This window comes from Giraffa tippelskirchi, chromosome 14, assembly GCF_054371585.1.
Source record: "Giraffa tippelskirchi isolate mGirTip1 chromosome 14, T2T-mGirTip1v1.2.pri, whole genome shotgun sequence".
Lineage (NCBI taxonomy): Eukaryota > Metazoa > Chordata > Mammalia > Artiodactyla > Giraffidae > Giraffa > Giraffa tippelskirchi.
The window spans coordinates 71,349,822-71,375,515 of NC_137288.1; the positions used below are offsets into that span (position 1 = coordinate 71,349,822).

General features: G+C 44.2%; 1 protein-coding gene and 1 long non-coding RNA gene across 10 annotated transcripts in view; one reads left to right on the plus strand and one right to left on the minus strand.

The window, feature by feature from the left end:
• The first annotated feature begins 535 nt into the window (after window positions 1-535).
• Window positions 536-6,599, plus strand: LOC145534538 (uncharacterized). Its single transcript, XR_014074733.1, has 3 exons — window positions 536-3,202; window positions 5,503-5,616; window positions 5,703-6,599. It is a non-coding gene; the product is annotated as an uncharacterized LOC145534538 (long non-coding RNA).
• A 2,053-nt stretch (window positions 6,600-8,652) lies between these two features.
• Window positions 8,653-25,694, minus strand: part of PIGN (phosphatidylinositol glycan anchor biosynthesis class N) — a 92,936-nt gene continuing 75,894 nt past the window's right edge. For all 9 annotated transcript variants that reach the window (XM_081562266.1, XM_081562261.1, XM_081562268.1 and 6 more), the window contains one exon: window positions 8,653-8,960. In XM_081562266.1, the coding sequence (XP_081418392.1) occupies window positions 8,837-8,960 (124 nt within the window). In that variant the 3' untranslated portion in view covers window positions 8,653-8,836. The remainder of the gene's footprint in view (window positions 8,961-25,694) is intronic.

Sequence of the window (25,694 nt, forward strand, 5' to 3'; positions counted from 1 at the left end):
CTGAGAGCCACTTCCAGGAGGCTCACTGTCCTTGTCTTCCTCCCTGGAGCTCTCTGGTGCAGGAACACAATTTCTGGCTGAGATAGGAAGGGAGCAGGAAGAAGCATTGCTGGGAGGAGAAAATGTGCTCCGTTCTTCTGACGGTTTTATGCCACTTTTCATTTTTTCTGCCCCTTTTGGGTAAACTGATGCAGAGAACCCTTTGGATCTCAGCTACTCTTTTCTATTTTTCTCCTACTCCCACTAGGTTTTCTGTCCACCTACAAAGCCAGAGGAAAACATGATTGCAAATCCTGCCTGCAATGTGGCTCAGCTGATAAAGAATCTGCCTGCAATGCAGGGGACCCCGGTTCGATCCCCAGGTTGGGAAGATCCCCTGGAAGAGGGCATGTCAACCCACTCCAGTATTCTTGTCTGGAGAACTCCACGGACAGAGTCACCTGGCGGGCTACGGTCCATGGGGTCGCAGAGAGTCACCTGGCAGGTTCTAGTCCATGGGGTCGCAGAGAGTCACCTGGCAGGTTCTAGTCCATGGGGTCGCAGAGAGTCGGACACAACTGAATGAGTAAGCACAGCACAGCACACAGGATCTCTAACCATTTCAAGTTCCCTAATCCAATCTCCTAGCAACCCCAAGGACTGTAGTCCACCAGGCTTCTCGGTTCATGGGATTCTCCAGACAAGAACATTGGAGTGGGTTGCCATTTCCTTCTCCAGGGGATCTTCCCGACCCAGGGATCGAACCTGGGTCTCTTGCATTGCAAGCAGATCTTTACCATCTGAGCTATGAAGGAAGCCCCCTAGTTGACACATAGGGGCTCAAGTAAAGTTCTTTAAAGGGAGAGAGAGAGAGAAAGAGAAGGGAGGACGATAGGGTAGGTGAATGAACGAAAGAAAGAGAAATTCATTTTGTTTCTTGATCTTTGTTGTTCAGTTACTAAGTTGTGACCAACTCTGTGACCCCACGGACAGCAGCACACCGGGCTCCCCTGTCCTTTACTATCTCCCAGAGTTTGCTCAAATTTGTCTATTGAGTCAGTGATGCCATCCCACCATCTCATCCTCTGCCACCCCCTTCTCCCTTTGCCTTCAATCTTTCCAGCATCAGGGACTTTTCCAGAATCAGCTCTTCACAAGAGGTGGTCCAAGTATCGGAGCTTCAGCTACTGTCTTGCTTGAAAGAAGTCATATTTGCTCTGTTGGCAGCCAATAGAACTGGTGGAATCGGCAAAGCTGAATTTGATGAGGCAGGAAATGGGGAGTTTAGTAGGGGTGACCGCCACACCCCAGGGTATATTCAGGAGCAGGGCTGTAACTTCAAACCACCAGTCAGAAAACGGGAAGGGAAGAGGTGACCAGGCGGAAAGAGAGAGTGGGACAGGTCCTGACAGACCTGTTATCAAAGGCCGTCGAGGAACGGACGGCAGTCACGAGCGTCTACAGCGCATGTCAAAGCACTCACTGCCCTGGGCCAACCTTACCAAGCCTGATCCAGGCCCCACCAGCTTCCCAATGCCAGCGGCCCCCCTGGAGGAGCCGGTCCATCAGACAAACGAGGGAACGAGTGCAGCTCGTGCCACACAAGGGCAGAAACCCAGGGGATGGCTCACTGGCCCGCCTCTCCATGTTCTTCCCTCCCAGACCTCCGCAGCCCCAGAATCAGTAAAAGCAGCAGCTCCATCCAGCCTGCAGACTCACACAAGATAAGACCACATGAACTGGAACATCATCACACAAGGCTCACGGCTTCGCCAAGGACACGCCACCGGAAGGCTTCCCTCTCAAGTGCAGAGAGTGTGCTCATGCTGCACCAAGGCTGAGTGGACTCGTGTGCAAGGATCCCATGGGAAGATCCCCTCACCTTCTGGAGGAGGTCACGGATGCCACAGGGTTAGGGAGGGTGAGGCCATGGTTTGAAGGACAAGCAGACGTAGGACTTTCTGGTTTTAACTGAATCCAGACATATAAATACCAAAACTGAAAAAGCCTTAGGATCTCTTTACTACTTCCAGAAAAATATGGCAGGAATGTCCCAGGAAAGCCAACTCATCAGCAATCTTGACATTACTGTTCACACTTCAGGCTGAACTGTGGGGCTCATACTCATGACCTGCTGAGCAGTATGGCTTAGCCAAGCAAGCGCTATGGCTCCATCCGAAAAGTGGCCGATGAGTCTGTAAAATTCACCTCCCCAAGTGTGTTAGCTTCCTCGGGCTTCCATAACAAATTATCACAAATGGGGGTACTTTACAACAGTGGAAATTTATTCTCTCATAGTTCTGGAGGCCAGAAGCCCCTAGTCACACTGTTCTCTCCTTCCTGCCTCTTCCAGCTTGCAGTGGCTCCAAACATTAGTTGGGCTATGGCACATCACCTCAATCTCTGCCTCCGTCTTCACAAGGCCTTCTCCTCCTTCTATCTTCCCCTTTTCTCTCTTTTTTTGGTATCCATTTATTTGTGGCTGTGCTGGCTCTTCATTGCTGCACCCAGGCTTTCTCTAGTTGCAGTGAGTGGGACCTACTCTGCGTTGCAGTGTGCGAGCTTCTCACCACGGGCCTTATCGTGGAGCATGGGCTCTGGGAGGCGGGTTTCAGTAGTCGTGACGCATGGGCTCAGTAGTTGTGGCACACAGGCCTAGTTGCCCCACTGCATGTGGAATCTTCCTGGACCAAGGATTGAACCCATGTCCCCTGCATTGGTAGGTGGACTCTTAACCACTGGACCACCATGGAAGTCCTACTTTTCTGTCTTTTATATGGACTTTTGCCATTGGATTTACAGCCCACCTTGATAATTCAGAATGATATCATCTCAAGAGTCTTGACTTAACTACATCCTCAATGACCCTTTTTTTTTTTAAATAAATTTATTTATTTTAGTTGGGGGCTAATTACTTTACAATATTGTAGTGGTTTTTGCCATACATTGACATGAATCAGCCATGGGTTTACATTCAATGACCCTTTTTAACGTCACATTCACAGGTCCCAGGGGTTAGGATGTGGACATATCTTTAGTGGGATCCGCAATTCAATCCATTACACTAAGCGTCTTCTGGTCTTCCAGGACTTGACAAAACTCCAAGTGCTTGAAAATATTTCCTTCCTTCCTTTAATGCTGATTAAAAAGAAGAGGGAGGAAAACTCGTCCTCCTTTTGCTAAACACTTGGAAGACAGCTGACATATGCCTCAAAGATGAACGGTAAGAATCTGGGTACGTGTGCTCCATGCCTGGTGCACACGTGTAGGCAACTTCAAGGGCTTTCCAGGTGGCTCAGTGGTAAAGAATCCGCCTGTAATGCAGGAGATGCAGGAGACAGTGGTTCGATCCCTGGGTCGGGAAGATCCCCTGGAGGAGGGCATGGCAATGCACTCCAGTATTCTTGCCTGGAGAATCCCACGGACAGAGGAGCCTGGCGGGCTACAGTCCATGGGGTTGCAAAGAGTCAGACACGACTGAAGCGACTCAGCACACATACAGGCAACTTCAAAAGCATGTTTTCATAATTATAGTATTATAGTTGATTAGACAAACACAGCTGAAAAAGTCTAGCTTTTATGTCACCTGCTTAGGTACAGTAACTGTGTTTTCAAAAGCAAAAAAATCTACAAATGCTCTTATGCAGATTTCAGGATAGAATGTTTGAGGGGAGACTACTCATTTAAAATGTTTTTTAAAAAAAGCCTCATGCTAATTGTGGGATCCTGGTTAAGTTATTTATAACCATCCTGTGTTTTGGTTTTCCCATCTGTAAAATAGTATTATAATAATAGTACCTCCTTCACAGGGTTGTTATGAGTATCAAACAGGTAGTATTTGTGAAGCATTTAAAACAATGCCTGGCTTATTCTAAGGGCTGTGTAAGTTTTATCACCATGTTTTTAAAAGCTGTAATCAGAAACCACACTGAGCCCTGAAGAGACCCTGACAAATGCATTCAAAGCACGCATATCAATTAAGGTTCTTGGGTTGTGAAAGTAAAAGATGCAGATAAAAATTTTAAGTAAATGAATGGCTTGTAGAATAATTAGGAAGGGTTAAAAAATGGCTGGAACCAAGGGAAGCCTAGCGGCAGAGGCGGCAGCCAAAGGGGCCTGCAAGGGCACGGCTGAACCGTCCTGACCGGTCGGCCCCAGTCTGGAAGGCATAAACAAACAAGTATATACGACTGAGCGCGCACACACACACACACACACACACACACACACACACAAATGAACAGCATGTAAGTGGAACTTTGGACTTGTCATTATCCACAGTGTTCTCAGAAATAGCAGTAAAATCAGTCCCTCTTATTGCATAAGGATGTGGTGGAAAGTTACTCGTTGGAAGGTTACTGGAGGATCTCACTTAGCCATCGATGACTCCTGAATTTTGAATCTTAGTGTCTCTTTGTTCTAGCTTGAAAATCTTGCCCAGAACTCAGACTGGCCTGGCTTGGGTCAAATGTGTACCCCTAGTCAACTGTGGTGAGGGAAGTCATTAAAAACCATGTCACCTGCTAGAGACACGTGGTTAGCAATGGAGGCAGTTACCGCAGAAGAAAGAGCTTGCCATGCAGATGGCCCAGCTGAGCGCCACGCGCTCACACTGCATATCGAATTTAAGAACTGATGGGAATTATAATCAACTCTACTCTAAAATAAAAAGTTTTTAAAAGAACTGATGGCAACTAATTCATAAAGAAAAGCACATTCATGAAGAAAAACACTGGGTTCTAACATAACTAAGAGAGGGGAGAGGAGTGACGTGAGAAGAGAGAAATAAGTAAAAAGCCAGGGAATGCACAAAAATTCAACTACTAATCACCTTCGCAAGTGGCAAGTCACAAGAAAACGTGTCAGTACTTGTCAGGAATTTATTTTTCTAGTAAAAAACCTAACCTAGGATGTATAAAGACTTGGTTCAATTTCTAGCTGACTGGATGTCCATCCCTTACTACTGAAGGTTACCAGTCCAAGGTTACATGACTCATCACAGGCAGGTAAAATTGCTAGTACTTTTTAAAATTTTCCCACAATAAGAGTAAAAATGAAAATGTTTTTCGAGCTTTCAGAAAAAACAAAGATTCGATTAAGTATATGACACTATTTTTTTAAACAGTGTGATAAACTGAGGTTTTTTAAATGCAAAAGTACGTAGGGACCTTTCTGAAGTATGTGTACTAGGCTGAAGGGGGACTTGGAGGTTGGGTGCGCAGTCAAGCAAGTGGAAATTTGGGGCATACTGCTATCTTTTCCCTTCACAATGCATTCATCGAGTTAAATTCCCCAATTTTGGACCCACAGCAACTGTGAAATGTGTGTTGTTTTAAGCTGGTAAATTTGAGGTAGTTTGCTCTGCAGCAGTACATTTTTTTTTTTTTTTAAATTGTCTGACCTTTTCTCTGTAGATCGAATCCATGGGCCTTCCTGCCCTTGGTCCAGCCAGCATTTGACTTATTTCCAAATATATTTGACCAGGCAACGTTTTTTTATTATGACATTTATTTGTATCCTCAGAAACTCACGTTCCAAGGGATATACTTTGAGAAACGCTGCTGTGTGGCAAATACTCCAATGCTCAGGGTGGTGACTTGACAATTACGACCTGTATTAGTGTCTCTAAGGAAATTAGTAAGTGATATGTTAGTCTTGAAACATTCTTTTTATAGAATGAGTATTAAGAGCAGAAATCCCACCCACCTTTTTTTTCTTTTTAGCAAACCACACTGATGCAGAAATGGGAAAATGCTGCAAGATATTAACATTACCACATTATTGAAAGCACCCACCCTAACAATCCCATTCTGTAACATTCTACAGATGGAGAGAATGTCCATATAAAAAGAACAACTCTGAAAGGCTGAGAAGTTACCAAGCCATCTCCGGTCCCTTAAAGTAGCTCTCAGAACTCCTTGAAGGGGACCCTCTCCAAACGACTGAGCTGGGTTGGCTCACCCTCCTCTAAGGGGTGGTCAGACCTCCTACCAAAGGGCATCCAGTGCATGTCCAGGAGCTCACTTGGTTCTCCCCAGGAGAGCACCAGGAGCCCGCAGCTCGGCCACCGTCTCAAGACAGTCCCCACGCAACGCACCCCTCTGTTCACCTCAGCCCGCTCTGTCAGAAATGACATCTTTGACGGTCCAGTGATGGATCAGAAGGTGGAGGGGCACACGCGTCCCCAGCCACCACAGGAGTGGAGGTGGGGTGCAGGCGGGGGACATGCATGTCCTCACATCTGGGCTGGCAAAACTCAGGGCCAGTTTTTCATGAGAAACAGCGAGTGATGGGTGGATTTTCTAGGTGTGTAGTTCAGCTCTATCATTGTTCAATCATCTGAGTGGATTATTGTGAGAATATGCCTGGTTGGGAAGCTCCCCTGGAGGAGGGAAGGGCATGGCAACCCACTCCAGTGTTCTTGCCTGGAGAATTCCATGGACAGAGGAGCCTGGCAGGCGACAGTCCATGGGGTTGCAAAGAGTCAGACACGACTGAGTGACTAACACTTTCAAACTACCACTTACTATTTCCCTAAAAAATAAAAAAAAGCACTTTGTGTTCTGAATTTAGCGCATTAAATAAAATGGTACAGAGAATTAAAGCATTAGCAAATTACAGACAGGTTGCAGACAGTTTCCTAAATCCTTAGAGTTTCCTCCAAGATTTATTCATGCTCCATGAGACAGTGTTTTTTTGGTCACTGTTGTTGCTCAATATTTTCTCAACCTGATATCCCCACCTTAATTCTTACAGCAGTCCTAATTTAAACACGTGTTAATCAGCAAATGCTTTAAGTCTTGACTTGAAAATCTGGTATTAATAGTTAGGATGAAAAAGTAAGTATCTTAAACAGAAATACAATTTACTAAATTAAAAGCCCAGGGCGGGGTAGAAAGATGAGCCCTCATCTTCTCCTGCCAGAGCACCAAAATCACAACTAGCTGTTGAGCAACCATTGACAGAAAAACACTGAACCCACCCGAAAAGGACGCCCCACGTCCAGGGACAAAGGGGAGCCGCAGCGAAACAGCAGGAGAAACACATTTCACTCACACTTTATTTTTCTGTTATTCAATATAAAAATATGCATTTCAAAATACTTCAGGATATTTTGATAAGCCGTGCAACAGAAAAGGCCCAGCCTGCAAACCCTGTCCCCAGGTGAGTCCGAGCAGTCCCGCCACGGAACCGCAAGGCCAGTCCACAGCTGCAGGGGCGATCCCTGTTGTGTAAATTCACACTGACTTGAAATAATGTTAAAAAGACATGCTTCAAAAATCAAAATAAAGCACAGAGCACCTTTTACCCTGTTGTAATAAAATATTCAGTAATTCCTCTGTGTGAAACTCTGGAAAAAGATGCAAGGCAAAACTAGACATAAAAGGAAAAATAACAATGTGTTTATAAAGTCAGTTTTCTCTGACTTGTCAAAAGACTGATCAAAAACCCTTCGAGGCACTGTGGAGGTTCACGGCTTCTCCATCTGCCAACACCATTCCAGCTACAGCAGCTTCCTCACTGTCCACCTTGATTTTGTATCACAGACTGACATGATATCTTATATTGACATCGGCACATCTTTTTTTTTGTACTACTGTATTTTTGCTGTTATACCATGAAATACTATCACAATACTATTTATACTTCATCATAAATAGGCATTAAGGAAGAACATTTTGCCAAGCTGATTTTTGAATCTCCTAAATTATATTTCTTCACTCACCTGCCAATTTGAAAAATCTACTGATCTGTAGAGGGCTTTTTCTCATTGTTAATGTGAATTAGTGATGCTATAACTTAATTTAAAATCAATTATTATTTTTTTAAATAGGACTCAGGCCAAGAAAGCCTAGCATCAGCCAAACTCTCCTGGCACATCATGGGCAAACGTCCAACTCCACAGTGATATGTAAAGGTCACTTCATGAAAAATCCAAATAAAAATTATTCTCAAGATGTTTTGTCCATTATAATTAGTTTATAAATAGAAATTAAAATTTAATAAGAAAAATAAATTAAAATTTAATAAGAAGACTTTGGGCTTGTGGGCTAGAGTCACACAACCTGAAAGAAAAGCAGTTTTAACATGGATTCTTATGACAGTGCCAGCAAATTTAACCACTGATTTAAAAAATTCTGTCGGGGACTTTTCCCTGGAGGTACAGAGGTTAAGACTCCATGCTTCCAGTGCATGGGACGCAGGTTCAACCTCTGGTTGGGGGAGATCCCGCATGCATGCGGTGCACCCCCAAAATAAATCAACCAATTAAAGATTTCTATTGGAACAATGCATGATAAAAGCTATGGAAATTAACAGTTATTAAGTCTTACAATTAAAAAACACCTGCAAACATTTTTCTCCACATCCTGATTGTTTCTGTAGTGTCGTTAGAACTACTTGCAAAACCAGTGCTGAGAGCTAATCAATATTTATTGGGCCACCTGGTGATTTCCTTCAAGTTCAGCCAGTGCACTGATTGTGGATGTGATCAGCACTGCCCTCTCAGGAGCATGTAACACAGGAAGCTGTACAGTGGGGACTGGAGATTGTTATGGTTGCTCTGAAACATCAGTGAGAAGAGGAGTTTCCAACCAGAGGGAAAGATGAAAATGGAGAATGCCTTATGAGGCTTTTCCACAGGCGTAACCACTATTTCACGCACACCAAACCTCAAGAAAACGGAAGCTCTTTTATTCCAGATAAGCTGTAAATTCAGAATTCCACATGTAACTTCCTTATATGTGCAGAATGTGTTATACGTTGATTTCCATCTTCTTAATGAATCCTTGACAAGATTTTAGTTGAAAAGGAGAATGAGAAACGCCTTGGATGCTGAATGATGGCTTTGGCAACATTATATGACGTGGCTTTTGGGTCTGCCACACAGACTGAGTTTCTTTGTCGTGAGCATCTGAGCTAGGCAATTGAGAAACACCATAAAGATGGTCATGGACATGACAATCACGTAGTGGCTGATGCTACAGGAGAAAAAGAAACATGTTACAGGCAGACAGAACACACAAGAGGAAAAGTGTAAGACTCCTCTCACATTTCTAAGTGTACAGTTGATCCTTGAACAACTCAGGGATTGGGGATGCCAAGCTTTTGAGCAGTTGAAAATCGATGTATATAACTTTATAGCTGGCCCTGAGCATCCTAGGTTCCTAAGTATCTCTAGTTTGGTTTCTTTGCCCTCAGCCAACTACAGATCTTGTAGTAAGTACTACAGCATTTACTATCTTAAAAAAATCCACATATAAGCAGACCCATGCAGTTCAAACCCATGTTATTCAAGGGCCAACTGTATATACAAAATATACAGAATTACAAAGGATACTAATGCTTTTTAAATAGATATCAAAATGTTAAAAAGAATGAATTTGTTGCAGAAGTAGTAATGAAAGTAAGTAATATTTTGAGATAGCTCCAACAACTATAATCTGATATGAAACTGGCTGGTATTAGCAGTGCCTGTGTCTGTCACCATTAGAAACTGAGTTTAAACATCTAGCTTCTACAAAAATAAATATAACTTTCCCCTTGTAATTCTATATCCTCTGAATAACAGCCACAGACTCCCCAAGATGTCCCCAGATTCAGTAATCTGGTATTTTAGAGCATGGCATTCCATGCTTTGACAAAACTACAGGCCACAGAGAAAGAAAGAAAGATGTTACTCAAACTCAAACTCAGTCAAGTGAAAGTTTTAGTCAAAGAGTCTAAACAAAACAAAAAGGACATATCTACTAATCTGAGTCAAAACCACTATGTGCCAGACTTTTGGAAAAAGAACACTATTAAAATTACTCAATCCCAGCTCCCATCTATCAGCAATAGTAAATGCTAGCTTTTCTTTTTAAGCACCATACTACATTGTCCACGGTTTGATAATAAATTTGCAAATATGGAAAGAAATTGAGGATATAGATCTGACAGATGTGCAATAAAGCAGAGGTTTCCCACAGTGAATGCCAAGCTAAGCTTCAGAGGACATCGGCAAATTACTTATTTACTAGGCCTATCAGAGTTACACTTAAGAATCTAACTTCATAATAGATTTATACCCTGCTCCCCTGGTGGCTCAGCTGGTAAAGAATCCACCTGCAATGCGGGAGACCTGGGTTCAATCCCTGGGTATGACCAGGGTTGGACCAGAGTTGGACCATAACGAAAGCTGAGCACCGAAGAACTAATGCTTTGAACTGTGGTGTTGGAGAAGACTCTTAAGAGTCCCTTGGACTGCAAGGAGATCCAACCAGTCCATCATAAAGGAAATCAGTCCTGAATATTCATTGGAAGGACTGATGCTGAAGCTGGAACTCCAATACTTTGGCCACCTGATGCAAAAAACTGACTCCCTGGAAAAGACCCTGATGCTGGGAAAGATTGAAGGCAGGAGGAGAAGGGGACGACAGAGGATGAGATGGTTGGATGTCATCACTGACTCGATGGACATGAGTTTGAGTAAACTCCGGGAGTTGGTGATGGACAGGGAGGCCTGGCGTGCTGCAGTCCATGGGGTCGCAGAGTCGGACACGACTGAGCAACTGGACTGAACTGAGACTTAGACCCTTCAACAAGCTGCTTCCCAAGGATGGCCCCCAGGGCAAGCCCCAGGGAACTTGTCTTAGAATATCTGGGAAAGTGACTGCTGGGTGAATGTAAAATAGGGCAATCACCTAGAGGGACATGGAGACTAAGGAAAAAGGGGAAAGAGGCTTGCAGTCCACCCTCCCACTCCCCCAGTAACTCTGGTCCAACAGGTGGGCAGCCCCCAAATGTCAAGTTGCTGGCCCTACACCAACCTAGGCAAAGCTTCAGGGTGCTGACAGGTAACTGCCCATAATGGGTAAGGGCCCTCAGGCCAGAAAAGAAGAGCCTCGACTCCAAGCAGATTTAGTTTATTTATTTTTGGTATTATAAGCTTTTAAGTAAGAATCTCCAATTGTGAAGATTTATAGTTTGATAATATTTTCTTTGGAATGGCACTCGTTACGGCATTCTTATTTAGAATCTTTCTCTAGATTAACTGGTTAATCTTATAAAGTAAATTTGAAATAGAAAAAAAGAACTGGCTAATTAAAAAATAAGAATGAGAACTAGTTATGTTAGAAATCTGGTTCTGGACTAGGGTAGGCTTCTGACCTAAAAAGAAAACAATACAATTAGATCTTTAATTGCTAGGCAAATACTATCATTAAGGCAAGATTTTTGAAATGTTTGTTTTCACTGTAAAAATAATGGAATAGAATATTGGACCTGGACTTCTTTCCTAATTAAATTTATGTGTGTATGAGTTTGTATGTATGTGTTTTGGTATATTTTTTAACATGGAATGGATATGATATAGATCTTATCTACCACTTAATTATGCAGATTTCACAAAGCCATTTTCCAACTTTAGTAGCCACAGTGGACATAAATCACCGATAATTATCTATTTAAAAATGAAAATGATGACATTTCTCATTCTATAAAGCCCTTCTGGGAGGAAAATGATCTAGATATTCATTTTAACAGAACATTCTTAAAAACCTCATGCCAAAATAGACAATATTATGTTACTAAAATTACGTGAGTTATGCTGAAATTTTATCACACAGAAGTTGGTAACTGGTTGACTGATCTTACTTTAAATGTCTTCCAAAGGGGAGCAATTCAAGCTCATCACAGCACAGAGGTGCCGGGAAAACATGCTATCAGAACACTAGAAACTTTCAAACAAAAAAAAAAAAATGAGAAAACTTTCCTTTTCTGGGAGATGGAGTAGGTGTATTTTCCCCTATTCCTCCTGCCAAGTACAACTAAAACCTCTGGAGGTTGTATATAAAATAAACCTGAGAAGACTGAACAGTGGAAAGACGATAGATGGGTTAGGAACCTTGGGACCCAAGGAATGACACGGTGGTTGAATTTGCTGGATTTTCTTCTTGCTGGAAGAAACTGGCCAACCAGAAATGCCAATGGACATAGACTAAAAACCCCAAACAACCCAACGTGGTAACAAAAGCCTACTCTCTCTAGCCACAGGACAGACAAGGAAAGGGGCAGCCCCCAAAGATGGAAAACTTTCAGATGTTAGCTGCTGCACTTCAGCCAGACACCACAGAAAAAGGTGGTTCTGCTCCCACCTGCTCTGGCAAAGGCCAAGTGGGGAGCACACACGTCTACACTCGCGGGGCTGGGATGGGACAGGAGTCACTGCTGATTCTCATCTTCTCTCCCAGCATGTCCAGTCCATTAACAGAGTCCACTCGCCTCTCTTTCAGAACACTTCATCAATCTAGCCTCTTGTCACCATTCTGAATTGCTGCCCTAGTTCAAGGGCATCATCTCTAGCTGGGCCTCTTAACCAGTCTACCTCTTCCCTTTCTTGACCCCTCAATGGGTTCTCCATCCTGTGGCCAGAGCGTTGTTTTAAACTGTAAAGCATACCAAATACCTCCCTGCAAAGAGTCTAATGCTTTGCCTTACACTTAGAATAAATTCCTAATTCCTTACAGTGACCTCAGTCAGAACCGTGAGTGACGTCGGCTCTCTTTCTGAACTCTCTCCTACTGTGTTTCTCCTTGCATCCTTCTCACCATAATAACGTTCAAATTTTCAAAACTATTTAATGTCATTGGGAAACATGGCTTTCATAGAAAGTCAACTTAAAAAAAAAACCCCAACCCTGAATACATTTGCATATAAATTAAGTCTAAAACGATATATATCAGTCTGTTGGACCCTGAGACTGAGTTACAGTCGACTTCTTATTTTTTCTACGTGCTTTCAGTATTTGCTACAATGAGCTTATGATACATTTCTTTTTATGAGATGACTACAAATGATGTTTGTAAAATGATGATTACTAAAGAGTTCTAAGACAGAACTCTTAGGCTGAGCTCATAATTATGACAGAAATCTTCCACTCTATGCCATTTCTGTTCCTCACGGGACACTTCAAAATCTGCAATGGTTCCTGAGATCAAAATCCTCAACCCAATAAGCTGGATATAATAGTCACAACTTCACGTTATGTAAGAAGGCTCACTCCCCAGCCCAGGGACTGGAGTTTGGAGTCAGAGGTGAGAGGAGGGAGGGAGGGAGTGCAAAGTGCCCAGGTTACAGCCTCAAGGACCAGATCCAGACAGCGCAGACTGGCCCTGGTTCCCGGGGTGGGGGGCCGTGTTCCCTGGGGAGAGCAGGCAAGGAGGCCAGGAGGCAGGCGGATGAAAGGCGTGCCGTGAGGACGCTGAGAGAGTGCACTTCAGAGGGTGTGCACAGCACGTGGCCTGTCCCCCCGTGGACACTGCTCAGCGATGAGAGGGGACAAAAGACTGACACACACAGCAACGCCGCCGAGGAACGAGGAACGCCAGAGACCCCACACTGACCGAAAGACCACACACCGCGCGGTTCCATCGCTCGACAGGCCCGGGGGGGGCGAGTCTGCAGAGGCACAGAGCAGACCCCCGGCGTCCTGGGGCTCGGCGTGGGGACTGGATGGGCCAGTATTAGGCGCTGGGGAGTTTTCTGGGTGACGGAAATATTAAGCAACTAGATGGTAGTGATGGCTGCACAAACCCATCAATCTGCTGAAAGTCACTGAAGTAATTTAAATCATTTAAAACTTTAAAATGGATGGAATTTATGATATATAAATTATACCTCAATAAAGCCATAAAAACAAAAAGATTATACTACAGCAGATGATTTTTTTTCCCATTAAATTTTGTTATCACTTTTAGGCCTTTTATCACTTCTAATATTTTTAAAAACTTTAAAATATTAAATGACTTGATCTCTGAAGAAAGTAAGTTTTGTAAAACCAGAAGGCAGGCGATCCCGCCTCAAATTTAGTGACACTCTATCTCTAGAGGGTATCCCACACGTCACCTACTTCCCTGACCTGAAATGGCCTGAAATCATGGCCTCTTGGCTCGCTTAGGCTCACACGGCTGGCGGGAACAGCTGTGAAGCTCACCGTCTCATCGTCTCCATGCGACTGAGTCTAAGGCATTCGGCTCGTGACGGCTTCCATCAAGTCTGGGAGTCGCCACCGCGCAGCAGAGTTCAAGGAGCATCAAAGTTCTATCTGAAATGAGTTCAGCTGTTCCCACTCTCTCCTCTTGACTGTTCTGTCATTTAAATCAGCAGTTCTCAAGGTGTACATCATATGAGACGGTAGAGGGACAAGGTGTGTGGATACAGAATCACCAGGCAGGTCTGTTCAACCCACACAATGGGTGATAAAAGGTTGATGATACTTCTCAATTAGGATAACGGGCAATCGAAGGCAGTCCTATCTGTCAGATGTACTGGGAAGACACAGGTGGAGAATCACTAATTTTAATAAAACTTAATGTTCACTGTCAAGAGTAAAGAGATTTTATGGTGCTTATTAATTACATTTAGGGGGATATTAAAATATCACTGAACTTAATAATAAGTTTTCATTACAAAGAGAAATGATACTTTAGTTGTCATTTATATTGCAGTGATGTATAATAATAGTGCATGTAGGAAACAGAGTCCAAATGAATCCTGCTATCAAACTAAAGCTCCAGCTGATGAGGATGACTATTCATCTCATATCAAATACATGTAGAACATAAATTTAAATATGTTTTCATAGTTATGAAAGCTCCCTCAATAGCATTTTTTCTCTAGTTCAAAAAAATACTACTTCTCTCAGAATGCAAAATAAAGGCAATACTCTGTAAAGTTTATGGCCTGCTATAAGTGAAGAAACAGTGTAAAAGATTAAAAGAAGAAAATACGAGATTATAGCTCAGTTGGCCCAACTCAGTTTCACAGCCTGAGGAGGATATTTTTCATATGGCTGTTGAAAAAAAAACACCACCACCCAATGCCAGAAGGTTCTCCAGAAAACCACCAAATTTACACCCACTGTTCCAGTTGGTCATACTGACTGGAGTATATTCCTTTAAGAGCCTCAATTTAATTCTGCTAAGATCTACTCCAAAGATGCACTTCGAACATATTAAACTATACTTATAAACAGATATCCTGTCTCATGCCCTAGCAATTCAATCTTTATTTTTAAAGAAACCATTATTAACCTGGAACTAACAGCTGAAGAATCTCTCCAGCCTATTTTGAAAACTTGCTGCAGTCCCCAAAACAATACTACAGACACTGCAGATACACAGACTGCATTCGTGTATTGCATTTGAGTCCTCTCTCAAATTCTGGGACAGATTCTCACCATTTATATATTTAAAGAGCAATAAAATAGAGAGGACAAAAGGACAATATTCCATTCCTGTGAATAACAGGCAGAGAATGGCTGGAGTTATTAGCTGTATTACTGATACAAAGGGGTTTAGAAATAAAATTTGGATAAATAAAATAAAATTAAAAAAGGCAAACCACTGCAGGGGCACAGTTCAAATAACCCAGGTTCCCATTAAGGAAACTCTGCCAGTAAGTTTAATAATATCTGCAACATGACATGGAACAAGTCAGCTTTTCAAATGCATATTCACAGAGGAATAATCAGAAAGCTGAAACTTAAAGCAACATTCTCACAAATAAAATGCAGGGAAAAAATGCAGGAAAAAGCAGCATAATGAAGTCTTGATATATGAACCTTGTTATATGGTGCTTAAGTTTTAAGTCTTAAAGTGTTATTTTCCCCCACTATCCAAGTCCTTTCCCGGCAATCAATTAGATGCGTATGAACCACTTCCGCCCCTTAGACCTGCATCACGTGGCTCCCTGCAGCACCATATGCCATTACTGCTGCACAGGATGCGAAAGGAAGATTTTAGAGTCCTAACTCACCAACAGAAGCAGCAGCAGCAACAAAAACCTCACTGTGCAGCATCAACTGGGGCAATTCCGTTTAGAAAGCCCAATTCTGCTCACTCAGAGTTCCTTTTGTTTCTCCGTCCCAACCTCTCCCATCTCCCCACCCCTCATGGTCTTCCTCTCTTAAGGACTCTTTGTAATAGACAAAGAAGACAGACAGCAGAGCCAGGAGGCATCTCAGCAGCAACACCCGGCAGGGGCCTCGGGGAATGTCCTCAGGTGAGTTCAGTGCCCTCAGGCTGATGAACAGAAGAGCTCTGACATCCTAAGTCTCTCAGAGCAAGCGTCCCATTTAACCTAGGGGGTTAGACCAGTGAGGATGACCCGCTGAAACTGAGATAAACTGAGGTTTAGCATGGCTTATTACCCGGCCATGCCTTTAACCTCTTCCCATGCACTCTGCATTTTTAATGTTGTGTAGATGAGGGTGTAATGATTGTACTGGAACAAAAGCGATAAAGCAGGACTGGTCCAGGTAAACCAGGGTTACTGTATGTGGTGGGCAGCTGCCTTTATAAAAAATACTACTACTATAAAATATTTCTACAGCATAGTTTTTACCCTATATAGCATCAGTTAACTATATATTATTTTCCTATTTATCATCAGTGAAGTACAGTGCTGGACCATGGAGTTAGCATCCTTTGCTCATGGTTGGTGCTACAGGAAGGGGCTGTTGGTGCATCCACGGGCTCGGGGTGCTAACACACCATTCTGTTTCCCTTGATCTGAATGACGCTCACTGCCGCTGCAGTCTCTTTTTTGCTGTTATTTTGTGCTCTGATGAACACTTTATTCCCATGACGGTTGTGTAAAGGAATGCAAGGAATAGACCCAGAGGTACCACACACATGCCAAGAAGATCACGCTAGATATTAAATCTAAGTTTTGTAACAGCTCAAAGCCTGTTTTAAAAATAATCAAGCAAGCATAGGTACCCAAAATAAAGACAGATAAACTAGACTACATCAAAATTTAAAACTCCTGTGCAAAGGACCATAATCAACAGAGTCAAAAAGCAACCTACAGAATGGGAGAAAATATCTGCAAACTGTCTTACCTGATAAGAGGTTAAAGTCTAATATACATAAAGAACTCCACCACTCAACAACAACAACAACAGCCCAATTTAAAAATGGGCCAAGGACTTGACCAGACAGTTCCTTAAAATAGACATACAGATAGCCAACAAGCACATGAAAAATGCTCATCAGTAATAATGAGGGAAAAGCAAATCAAAACAACGAGATACACTTCACATCCATCAGGGTAGCTACTACCAAAAAAAAAAAAGAGAAGAAATGAAGCGTTGGTGAATCTTCTGCACTATCAATAGGAATAAACTGATCAAACTGCTATGAAAATCACTACAGCAGTTCCTCAAAATAGTAAAAGTATAACCACCATATGATCCAGCAATCTCATTTCTGGGCATGTATCTCAAAGAACTGAAAGCAGAGACTTGAATGGATAAAATGAACACCCATGTTGTAGCAACCTTATGCACAGTGGCCAAAGGTGGGACAACCTAAGTGCCCACAGAGGGAGGAATGGATAAACAACATGTGATATATACATACGCTGGAATAGTATTCAGCCTTCAAAGGGAAGGGAATTCTGATCTATGCTCCAGCACGGATGAACCTTGAGGACATTATGCTAAGTGGAAGGACAAGTCCTGTGTGATCTCACTTACGTGAGGCACCTAGAGTAGCCAAATACAGAGAGAGACATAGACAGTGGGTTCCAGGGGCTGAGGGGGAGGGAAATGGGGAGGTATTGTTTGATGGGTGCAGAGTTTCAGTTATGCAAGAGGAGAAAGTTCTGGAGATCAGCTGTACAACAATGTGAAATCACTTAATAAAACTGAACTGTACACTTTAAGCCCCAGCAAGACGGTAGGCACTGGAGCAGCTGTGAGGAGATACCCCACATCCAAGGGCAAAGGAGAAGTCCCAGCAAGACAGCAGGAGGGGTGAAACTGTGTTTAGAATCAAACCCCATTCCCGCCTGAGACGCTTAGAGGGCTCAAACAAACCTTGTGTGCACCAGGACTCAGGGACCCCACAAGACTGAGACAGAACTGTGTCTGAGCGTCCCCTGAGGAGGTCCGGGTCAGCAGTGGCCTGCCGCAGGGGCAGGGACTCTGGGGGCAGCAGATCTGGGCATGGCACAGGCCCTCTTGGAGGAGGTCACCATTAACCCACCATAGAGCCGCCAGAACTTACACAGGACTGGGGAATAGACTCTTGGAGGGCACAACAGAACCTTGTGCACCAGGACCCAGGAGAAAGGAGCAGTGACCCCACAGGAGACGGACCCAGACTTGCCCGGGAGTGTCCAGGAGTCTCCGGCGGAGGCGTGGGTCGGCGGGGGCCTGCTGCAGGGCTGGGGGCACTGCGTGTAGCAGTGCCTGCATGGGACCTTTTCAAGGAGGCCATCATTATCTTCATCACCTCCACCATAGTTTGGCCCCAGGTAAATAGCAGGGAGGGAACACAGCCCCACCCATCAACAGAAAACTGGATTAAAGATCTACTGACCATGGCCCCGCCCATCAGAGCAATACCCAGTTTCCCCCTCAGTCAGTCTCTCCCATCAGAAAGCTTCCATGAGCCTCTTATCCTTCTCCATCAGAGGGCAGACAGGCTGAAAACCACAGTCACAGAAAACTAACCAATCTGATCACACGGACCACAGCCTTGTCTAACTCAGTGAAACTATGAGCCATGCCATGTAGGGTCACCCAAGACAGACGGGGCATGGTGGAGAGTTCTGACAAAACGTGGTCCACTGGGGAAGGGAATGGCAAACCACTCCAAGCCAGGCTTCAAGAGTATGTGAACCATGAACTTTCAGATGTTCAGGCTGGATTTAGAAAAGGCAGAGGAACCAGAGATCAAATTGCCAACATCCGATGGATCATCGGAAAAGCAAGAGAGTTCCAGAAAAACATCTATTTCTGCTTTATTGACTACGCCAAAGCCTTTGACTGTGCGGATCACAACAAACTGTGGAAAATTCCTCAAGAGATGGGGACACCAGACCACCTGACCTGCCTCATGAGAAATCTGTAAGCAGGTCAGGAAGCAACAGTTAGAAGGAAGCAACAGTTAGAACTGGACATGGAACAACAGACTGGTTCCAAATCGGGAAAGGAGTACGTCAAGGCTGTATATTGTCACCCTGCTTATTTAACTTATATGCAGAGTACATCATGAGAAACACTGGGCTAGAAGAAACACAAGCTGGAATCAAGATTGCCAGATTGCCGGGAGAAATATCAATAACCTCAGATATGCAGATGACACCACCCTTATGGCAGAAAGGGAAGAACTAAAGAGCCTCCTGATGAAAGTGAAAGAGGAGAGTGAAAAAGTTGGCTTAAAGCTCAACATTCAGAAAACTAAGATCATGGCATCCAGTCTCATCACTTCATGGCAAATAGATGGGAAAACAATGGAAACAGTGACAGACTATCTTTTTGGGCTCCAAAATCACTGCAGATGGTGACTGCAGCCATGAAATTAAAAGATGCTTGCTCCTTGGAAGAAAAATTACGACTAACCTAGACAGCGTATTAGAAAGCAGAGACATTGCTTGCCAACAAAGATCTGTCTAGTCAAAGCTATGGTTTTTCCAGCAGTTATGTATGGATGTAAGAGTTGGACTATAAAGAAAGCTGAGCACCGAAGAATTGATGCTTTTAAACTGTGGTGTTGGAGAAGATTCTACAGAGTCCCTTGGACTGCAAGGAGATTGAACCAGTCCATCCTAAAGGAGATCAGTCCTGAGTGTTGGAAGGACTGATGCTGAAGTTGAAACTCCAATACTTTGGCCACCTGATGCGAAGAACTGACTCATTTGAAAAGACCCTGATGCTGGGAAAGATTGAAGGCAGGAGGAGAAGGGGATGACAGAGGATGAGATGGCTGGATGGCATCACTGACTCGATGGACATGGGTTTGGGTGGACTCTGGGAGTTGGGAATGGACAGGGAGGCCTGGCGTGCTGCAGTCCATGGGGTGGCACAGAGTTGGACACGACTGAGCAACTGAACTGAACTGTACACTTTAAAATGATTAAGGTGGTATTTTTATGTTATATACATATATTACTATAATTTTTTTCAAGGAAAATTTAAAAATTATCAAGGGAAAGGACAGTAGAAGCTGACAATCTGGATTTAGGGCAAAGTACTGTGACGTGGTGAGGGGCCCAGCAATATCACGGCAACCTGGGAAGACTGACCTTAGAGGAAGCAGGAAAAGCTATGCCTGAAAGCACAGAAGAACTTCAGAGGGTCAAAGTGAACTGAAGCCTGAACATTAAGGGTATGACACCAGGAACCCCTGAGGACAACGCTGTCATCACCCTGGTGGTGTGGGTTTAGTGAGCGCCTCGTCTCCAGACACACATTCTGCCTCACTTTTCACTCTACAGAATGCACTTGCATAGAAAAGGCAGTCAAGATTCCTGACGCTTAGGCAATGATTCACTTGTGGAAGTGACATCTAAAATATTACAGCTCCAGTAGAAGCAAAGTACATGGCTCCTCACTTATTTGCCAACAGAATGTACACTGTAGTTTTGTATTCAAAGTTCTCCAAATTAAGGTTCCCAAAAGCTACTCGCTAGAAATTTCTTTATCCAAAACCAATGGTTTCTGAAATTCTAATTATTTATCACACTTCAGATATGAGGGCATTGGGCTTTTTTACCTCTCTGCTTTGCCCATATCCATTCTATCGGCCAAAAATACTCTTCCCCAACCTCTAAGCTTCCCAACTGAAATTATACCCTTCATTCACGGGTCAGCCCGTATGCTGACCTCGCACATGTTGAACACACCTGGGTGTGTTCTCAGTCACTGGAGCTGGAAGTGCAGCGGCCTCTGCTCTGTACTCACAAAGCCCTTAGCCACACGCTGCCTCGTACTAGTTATTTTGTCTTACAACCTGAAAGCAGGGGCCATCTGTCAGAGTCATATCCTTCCAGGGCTGGAATATCCATTACAAGTTACACATTAGAATCTCACACTCAGTGCCTGAATTCTCTGCAGAACCCTCTGATGCAGGAGTCATCTGTCTCTAGAGGTGGGCAGCACTGAGTCGGGAAGAGGCGATGCCATTTGTCTTTGGGTCCCTGATAACACCTGGGAATGCTTTATGGATGGTGAGAGTGCTCACTGCGTAATTTCTTCTCAAGAAATGATCTGTATATTAAATGTATACACATACAAAAAAATGAAACCTAGGTATGCCACGTTATTGCTAAAGTCTTTCGGAGCTAGTTTCTTCCTCTGTTAAGACAGAAATAATTTTCCTCATATCATTGCCATGAAAGTAATGAAATAACATGTACAACTCCGAATACACTGTGTACAATAAGTGACATTTTAATACTCAGTGGTAAAAAATCTGCCTGCCAAGGCAGGAGACCTGGGTTTGATCCCTGGGTCAGGAAGATCCCCTGGAGAAAGGAATGGCGACCGACTCCAATATTCTTGCCTGGAGAATCCCATGGAAAGAGGAGCCTGGAGGGCTACAGCCCATGGGGGTTGCAAAGAGTCAGACATGACTAAGCTACTAATATACACATTATATCAATTTAATACCTTTCTCAATAGTCAATAATCCTTCACTTTCCTCATTTACTACTTAATTTAATCTGGCTTTTCCCTAGGTTTGGGTATAAATTTTTTCTATGGCAAAACAATGCAATCCTCTAAATGGTTTCTGGAAACTTTCAGGGACCCCAGAAGGGAGGAGAGATAAACACGATTGCATTAAATTCCTTAAACCAGTTGCACTGAACATTTCTAAAGAAAGACACCCCAGAACTTTCCAGAGAAGAATGGTGACTATTTTTAAATAAGCAACATGAAAGTCTGGGAAAGAGAGAAAGTAGTTTGGGGAGAAAGAATATAGGACTTTCGGAGTGGATCAAGGGTTGACGCTGATGCCAGAAGGTGGGAAACAAGATGCTAAAAAGGGGCTTCTTTTCCTTCCCCTCTCTCTTTCCCTCCCTCCCTTCTTTCCTGCCTCCTCCCCAGCCCTCACCTTTTCTTCTTTCTTCTTTCTTCCTTTTTTTTTTTTTGATGAAACAGTGTATTATTAGAGAGGAAGAAAAGAAAGGTAATTTGAGGGGTGGGTGTTGAGGGGAACATTCTGCCAATTAAGTCTTAGATGAAAGATGACAGAAAGGAGACGGGAACAACCGTGTTGAAAGGGACGGGGTCCACGAGGGACTCTGCCAGGAGACGGATAAGAGCAGGAGGCGGGGACGTCTGCAATTAGACAGGCGCAGAGCCCTTGCTCAGAAAGTACTTGTTGAATGAACGCAGGGAAGATCAAGTATGTCGGTAAGTGGGGAAAAGGTCCCGAATTCTGGGATCCAGTGCTGAAAAGAAACCTCAAGTGGAACGTGAGTACAAGGTAACCAAGGTCGGCAAAGGTGACGCAGCTACGGAGGGTTCCCGTTTAGGGCCTTGCTTGGGGCTATCTTGCTTCATCACGATGTTCCTGAATTCGCTCTTGACTCTGCAGCCCCAGCAGAAGTCCTTCTAGAGCACATACACAAAGCCTCAGAATCTCAGTGGCACCACGATACTGCAGCGTGTCTTTAACTCTGTCTTTCAGCTCCCCTAGAAAGAGAGCCTTCTCTATGTAGAAGGTTTTCTCTCAAACATGGATGCGAGACTCACTACCTGTTGCCTCCTTTGACACAAACAAGAAGACACTTTGCCAGCTGTGCGGCTGGCATGGTGTGTGCCCGGGTGTGTGGCACCCATTGGCACTCTGTATGCCCCGCGACAGCCTCTCCTAGCAGAAAGCCGCCTCCTGCCTCACTCCTTGTGTCTCAGCATTTTCTCTTCGAGGAAATGCCTCTGCTCTGTACCTGTAACAGAGGGCCCTGGCCCCAAACAGTTCTTTCCTGGCCGAAGACACCCTAACTCTTGGCTCACTTCCTTCTAATCAATATCTCTTTCTCCCGTAGATCCTAAATTTATATTATTCAAAAGTTTGCAACAATCACAAATATAGGACTAGACACAAAGCCACTTTTCCGAATAGGTCATCAGAATTACAAAACAAGGACTTGGGGCAATTCTCTCCAGGGAGACGCAGTGAAGGTCACGCAGTGGGGATACACAGCGCTGAGACCCAGGAGCTGCTGCCTGACCTGCTTGACTCTTCCCAGGCTCCGTGATGTGAGCAAGTCGAAGGCTCTCAGGGCCACGAGGTCCTTGTGGTAAAATGAGGCAGTGAGCGTATCTTGCTGAGGAAAACAATGTCTACTTCACAGTGCCGAGATAAAGGTCACGTGAACTATGGCGCCAGAGGATCCTATAAACATGGTGGTATGGCACCAGCGGTGGCAGAGCTGTGCCTGGGGGAGCCTGCGCCTGGCACCCTGAGCCTCCCACCCAAGCGTGAGCCTCAGTCTCGCTTCGCCTTTTCCGGAGCACAGACGGATCCCCTGCTCTCTGAGCTGTCTGTCTCACGTCTCTGAGCCCACATCTCGAATAACCAACGGCTGGGTGTGTGATTCTGCTGCAACACGCAGGCTTGTTCTGACTTATGGGGATGGGTCACTCCCCTGCTCTGTGAACGAGCGTGCTCCATTTGGGCTGGGCTCCAACTTAGACAGAGGCTTCCCTGGGGGCTCAGATGGTAAAGAGCCCGCCTGCGATGCAGGAGACCTGGGTTCAATCCCTGGGTTGGGAAGATCCCCTGGAGGAGGAGTGGCTACCACACCAGTATTCTTCCCTCGGAAATCCCATGGACAGAGGAGCCTGGTGGCTTAGAGTCCACGGGGTCACAAAGAATCAGATGTGACTGAGAGACTAACACTTTCACTTGTACTTTCAATCAGATCTAGGGACATTCATGCCTTCCACCTACGAAATCATCCCTTACACTGCTCATGAGTGAAATGAAAAGATACCAATATCTCAAAAGGAGGTTGGGCTTTCCCAGGTGGTTACTCCCCTACTTCTCCTCCCCTATCCAAGCAAGCTTAAGAGAATGGTCGAGACTGAGAACTACCTCCTGACCTCCCATTTCACTTATGCCTTTTCCCCTCACTTTTACGAGTCATACACGCAGCACTAAAAAAGCAAAATAATGGAGAAAGACTTACACGCCCCTCGTACCTTCTCACTCACTCAAGCAACTACTCTAACCTCCTCCTGTTTTAGACCTGCTGGTGGGTGCCTTCGTGACATGAATCGGTATCTTAATGCTGCTCTATTGATACATCAATTTAAAACATCATTTATGAAGTTCCTGCTAGGAGAGAGGGAGGATTTGGTTGACTTATACCATACCCTACTCAATTTTAGGCAATTATTTTAGTTCTGTTTTTCTTTGTGAATCAACTTTGAGGTATAATTTATATACAAGAAAATGAAACCATTTTAAGTAGCCAGCTAAATGCATACTGACAAATGATTTATCCATGTATCCATCAGCACACAGAACACTTCCATCACTCCAGAAGTTTCCACATACCCACTTACAGTCATGGTCACCACAATTCCCAGGCCCAGACAACCACTGATCTCTGACTGTAGACTAATTCCATCTGTCCTAGAATTTTGCATAAATGGAATAACACAGTATGTACTCTTAATGCACCAGGTTCCTTTCACTCATTATAAAATATCTGAAATTCATCCGTGTAGTTGAGTTCATCAGTCATTCATTTCTTTTCATTAATAAGAAGTTTTCTATTTTATGCATACAGCATAATTTACCATTCAAGTGCTGAAAAACATCTGGGTGGTTTCCGGATTTTGATTATTAATAAAGAAAGTGTTAAGGTCACTCAGTCATGTCCGACTCTTTGCAACCCCATGAACTATGTGGCCCACCAAGCTTCTCTGTCCACGGAACTCTCCAGGCAATAATACTCGAGTTGGTTGCCATTCCCTTCTCTAGGGATCAAACTAGGGTCTCCTGCATTGCAGGCAGATACTTTACCATCTGAGCCACAAAGCTACTATGAAAATTCCCATCCAAGTCTTTCTGTGGACCTATTTTTCCCTTCTCTTGGGTAGATGGCTAGGAATAGAATTGCTGTACAATTCAAAATATCAATCAGAGGGTGGCATTTATTTAGGTTTTTAAGAAAGTTTTGTTTTCCTCTAACTCCCAAATAGGACAGTTGTCAGTAAGTTGTGGGTGTGTAATAAAAATCGCTAGGTCGTGTTTTGGGACGAGCAGGAGAGGGGCCTGTCTCCACCCTTCGGGCCGGGGTGGAAGGGAGCTACAAACGCTGGAGTGGAGACGGCTCTCCTAAGAGTTAGAAGCGCATGGATCACAGCGATCGCCTCTGTCTCCTGGCAGCTGTCCTCAGGCTTTCCCCTGGGAGTGAAATACCTTCTGCAAGGGGACGGGGGAGGAAGGAGAGAGGCGTGGGGAGGCTGCTGGCTCCATCACTGAAGGTCACCCCCAGCTCCTCTCCTCACTCCTGCGTGCCCCGTCCCTGGCTGCCTGTGTCAGGGTCCCCTGCCTTTGGCAGGGCTGCGGAGAGAGTCTGGGCTGCTGCCTTCTCTCTCGGATTATGCATCTCCCAGGAATCTGTTGAACTTGCATTTGCTGATGATCATTTTTCTATTCTCTTTCACTTTGGCTGGGTTTGTTATTTTATTGAAGAGTTGGTAGAGAAGAGAAAAATGATTATCTTTGGTTTGCAGTCCTCACCCAGAAATCAATGAATTTGATTCAGTGCAGATATCAAGTACTAAATCTTAGCCCTGAACCGTCTCTGGCCAAGCTCGTCAGCGACTGCTGTTTAGCCCCACACACGTCTTCACGTCTTTTCCTACTTATTCTCTGTAACCCCTCGGTGACCTTCTTTCCTGAACGTGCTTTGGATTTCCACAC